At 38.0% G+C, this 4571-nt stretch overlaps 1 protein-coding gene across 3 annotated transcripts in view; it reads left to right on the top strand.

Annotated features, from left to right (window-relative positions):
• The window catches only part of LOC107687977 (anaphase-promoting complex subunit 5-like), a 15939-nt gene that overhangs the window by 6453 nt on the left and 4915 nt on the right, over positions 1–4571 (top strand). For 2 of the 3 annotated variants that reach the window (XM_016485497.1, XM_016485496.1), the window contains 6 exons: positions 977–1051; positions 1155–1276; positions 1435–1542; positions 1726–1876; positions 2057–2219; positions 2304–2607. The exons of the other annotated variant lie outside the window; for it this stretch is intronic. In XM_016485497.1, the coding sequence (XP_016340983.1) occupies positions 977–1051; positions 1155–1276; positions 1435–1542; positions 1726–1876; positions 2057–2219; positions 2304–2515 (831 nt within the window). In that variant the 3' untranslated portion in view covers positions 2516–2607. Of the gene's footprint in view, positions 1–976; positions 1052–1154; positions 1277–1434; positions 1543–1725; positions 1877–2056; positions 2220–2303; positions 2608–4571 lie in introns of those variants that run through there. 3 annotated transcript variants of the gene reach the window in all.

Raw genomic sequence — 4571 nt, 5'->3', positions numbered from 1 at the left:
CTTGGTGAGCAGAAGAGACTTCTTTAAAAACATTAAAAATCTTACTGTTCAAAAACTTTTGACTGGTAGTGTATGTTATAGTTTGAAGTTAAAGATATTAATAATTAATAAAGTGAGTCTGAGATGTTTATTTGACAGTGATTTCACATTTCTTGTTTGTATGAAGGCTAAATACAAATACAAGGTGAACATTAATTTATTTGTGCTGTTTTTTTTTTCTAAAAAATTCTAGCTACTGTTTTTCATACAAATACCTAAAAACCATATTACATTTTTACCATGGTACTGAGGTGCTATATTTGTGGTTTTAACTGTGATAGTCGTGATCTAAATGTATGCTACTATGGAAGACCAGTGGTTAATTAAAAAAAAAAAAACTCAAACAACCAGAATAATTACATTTCACCATATATAAATGAGGTTGCTACAATACTTACAGATATTACCGATTTTGGTAATGAACATAAATCTACATCTGCATCTAACTTAAGCTACTATTAAATGTGTATTTCTAAGACACAAACATTTTTATATTATCATTAATATTATCAGGCAACACAAACCTGTTTCTTGATTTTAAACAATATTACTCATTAGAACGTGCATAACTAAGAAATTATTTTTTTCTATTAAGATATTTATTTTGTTAAGGAAAAATGACTGGAAAAGTGTAAAGAATTCAAAAACGTGAAGTGTTTGTCGTGTTCTGACCATAAAGAATAGTTTAAAACCACAATTAACTGTCTGGTTTTTACAACTTTCACATTAGAGCAAAAATCTGCCTTTAAACTTTAAAATCTGACATGTATCGTGATAATTATCGATATCGACTGATATGAAAAAACATTATCGTGATAATATTTTGGCCATGTCGCCCAGCCCTAATGCAAATGCTTCTTGGTGCATAACTTGATTTCATGTATTGTGTGTTGAATGCTAGATGTTTTCCAGTCTGTTTTTTTTTTTCCATTCTCAGGGCCTTTATGCTGTTGTGAGTGACATCATGAAACACTTAAAGCAGCAGTTTCCTCCTCATACCCAACATGCCAAAGTAAGCCTGTCAAACAAAATACAGGCATGATCAAGCACAGATCAGCAGCAGCAGCTCCAAGTAAGTATATGTTTCTCTCGCTCTCTCTCTCTCTTTTTAACAGCTCTGGATGCTGTGTGATCTGAAGATTCAGTTTGAGAAGGCTATGAATGATGGGAAATACCACTTGGCTGACCCCCATGTCACAGCTATCTCTGCCTTAAACAGCACTGAGGGATTGTACAGGTAGATAACTGCCGATTTATACTATTATATTATTACTATGTCCTCATTTGTAAGTCGCTTTGGATAAAAGCATCTAATAAATGACTAAAATAAGTAAATGAATACTCTTTTAGTAGGCTAACATGTACAAGTGATTGCTAATGTGTTTGTCTGTTCAGGAAAGCGCAGTTGCTGAAAGCTCTGAATCAAACGACTAAAGCCTCTAAGATTCTTAAGCAGCTGCAGCAGCGGTGTGAGAAGAGCAAGAACACAGAGATGATTATCAGGTGTGTGTTTATGAAAGCTCTGGGATCATATTAGATATGACTTTTCACTCCAGTTATTGCTGGCCATAGTTATAATTACAACAAAAAATCTGTCATTTAAAAATTTGCTGATATATATATAAAATCTTGTTGAACATGCACTTATTCTAGTCTGGATTGAACTCTTCAGTGTGTTGTGTGCAGGATGATGCTGGCCTCTGCAGAACTTCACTGGGACTCTGCGACTGGTTTTGCGACAGCTGTGCCATTACTCTTACAGGCTCTTGCTCTGTCACGCCAACACAACCTGCAGAGCTTGACCTCAGAGACGCTGTTACACCTGGCATTTACACAGGTACACCCACATACACCAGCACATGAGACTCCTGATAATGCAAATGCTCACAACACAAAACAAAACGTCTCCCAGATCCTTGATTTTTAACTACACCTGTGTTTGTTGTTTCTAGGAAGATGAAAAAAATAGTGTAATTGTCCACTAGGAGTGTCTGATATTGATCATCTCTCTTCACAGCTGATGTTGGGGATCCCTGAGCAGGCTCTTGTGCTGGTGCAGGACGTGTTGGAGTCGGTTTTGGCTCACGGGTCTCTGATAGACAAGGGCAGAGCTCTGCTGCTGGCCGCTCGCTGTCACATGGCTTTAGCAGGAGCTGCTGCACAGGAACACAGACTGACTGGTACTGCCTGAGTCATGTTTGTCACCCATCTCTCTGTATTCACATCATAATTCATGTTTATGTGATGTTTTTTCTTTCCTGCAGCTGTGGAATTAGCCGTGCACACTTTGGATGAGGCAGCTGTGTATTTCTCTCAGCTTGACTGTAAAGAGCGTATGAGAGACATACACTACCTACAGGCACGCTTGCATCACAGTCTCGGCAACATCTCTCAACGCAACAAATGTGCCATGCTCTTCCGCCTGCTGGATCAGGAGCTGCCGTCGTCTGGGATGACTGTGGTCAATCGTCTTTAGGAAACGTCAGCTGCTGGTGTTGATGAACGACACTAAACACTGTTCCCTGTACCCTCTGCATACTGGAAATAAATGTTATTTTGTTTGTAAAACTATTTTCTGACCATTTTATTATACATGCATGGATGAAGGAAGCAAATTTGCATCAACAACAACAAAAAACATTTTAAGTGTCATGCTCCTTTAAAGTTGGTTGGATTTTAAATGCATAATCCAAAAATGTACTGTATGAAAAATGTGTTTGTCTTTAAAGCCAAAATAAAAGTTCCTAAAGATAGTTAGTACTGTAACACTTCAATACTGTAAAAAACTGTTCATATGGGATCTCTCTCAATGTGCAATACCAACACTAACAAAGTACTGTAGTACTACCGTGTTTTTTTGTGTCATGTACCATGGTATTCTTTGAAGTACTTACCATATACCAAATACCATAGTACATTAATCCATGGTACATTAATAACATGGACTATTTCAAAGTACCAGTGATATTAACAAATATACCATAGTACTTTGTTAGTTAAGATTATGCATGTTTGTTGCACACATTTGTTGCATCTATTGGTAAAAACAATAGTTAACTGCGGTGTTTTTGTACAGTGAATAATTTGTGATACAAGCTTTTCTTTTAGATTTTTAAATTAAAGCATGAACATAAAATATCGATGAGATAATTACCTTTAAAGCTTCCACTAAGCAAAATAAATCAATTACAATGTAGAACACTGCACTAATATTACAATATTAGTCTGTCATTAACCTGTCAAGTTACTTGTCTTTCTCTTTTTTAAGACTTCTATCTTCTAACTTCTATCAGTTCATTGTTTACTGATATTCTCAAATAAGATTTGAGAATAACACTTGATTACATCAGTTGCAGAAATTCTATAAAAACCTTATGGAAATCTCTCTTGTGAGATGCTCCACTTACGGTAACATGAACATTTACCCAGCATTTTCTATCAGCACAGGTTTGACCCATAGTGAAGAACATGGGTCTGTTTTCAGCATCCTCACGGGAGCAGTAGCACAGGAAACCTACTCACTAGTTGTATTTATTGTAATATATGTTACACAGTTTTGTGTAGTAGTGCTGATTGGCCACTTTCTCCACCTGAGATAAGCCTAACATGACCATGTTGTGATAAAAGCTCTTTTGTGTTTATTAGAGTTTGCTCTATTTACAAAGAAACTGAGTGCTGGATACAAGTAACCATAGAATCAGAACCAAACAAATAACACCTAATCACTTCTTGCATAGATACATGGGGAAATACTGTGGAAATGCAAAGTCCCACATCGAACCAAACTCCAGTGAAGAACACAACATGGTCTGAACATCTCTCAGATTTCACAACTTCAATTATCTTGCTCACTTTCTTCAGCATGCAATTGCTGCCACACAAGTCAACTATTCTTACAGAGATTTAGCAAATAAATAAATGTATGAACTTCAATAATAAGAATACTAAAAGCAAATTTGAAGAACGAACAGGTGTGACAATTTGAGGAAAATGTTTGCTTTTTGGAGTTTGTTTCAGTGATTCAGAATAGCTTGCAGGAATGTCTCAGGTTACATATGTAACCATGGTTCCCTGTGTAGAGAACGAGACACTGCGTCCTCTAGGGGTCACTATGGGGGATGCCTCGTCATGACCCGTGTCTGAAGCATACATTGAAAAAACACCAACAACACGTTGGCCGGCGACAGCCATGACGTCACTACCGGTGCGACACCTAGAGGATGCAGTGTCTCGTTCCCTACTCAGGGAACCATGGTTACATACATAACCTGAGACGTTCCCTTTCAAGGGAACTTCGAACCGAGTCCTCTAGGGGTTGCTATGGGGAACGGTATACCCACGCCACCATGCTGAGGGGAGTGCATGCCAGAAACCATGGCGAGCACTAAGTACCAACTCTACCATAGTCATGGGAGTTGCCCCAAGAACGTCTTGACGGCTGTCAGTGACATTACCCCCTTCGCTGCATACCCTAAAAGAACTTACCTGTTAAGGGCTGGGCTAGGAAGCCCAAGCCTAGGGCAGAGCTCAAG

This window comes from Sinocyclocheilus anshuiensis, unplaced genomic scaffold (assembly GCF_001515605.1).
Source record: "Sinocyclocheilus anshuiensis isolate Anshui unplaced genomic scaffold, SAMN03320099.WGS_v1.1 scaffold213, whole genome shotgun sequence".
Classification (NCBI taxonomy): Eukaryota; Metazoa; Chordata; class Actinopteri; order Cypriniformes; family Cyprinidae; genus Sinocyclocheilus; species Sinocyclocheilus anshuiensis.
This window is presented reverse-complemented; position numbering and strand designations above follow the sequence as displayed.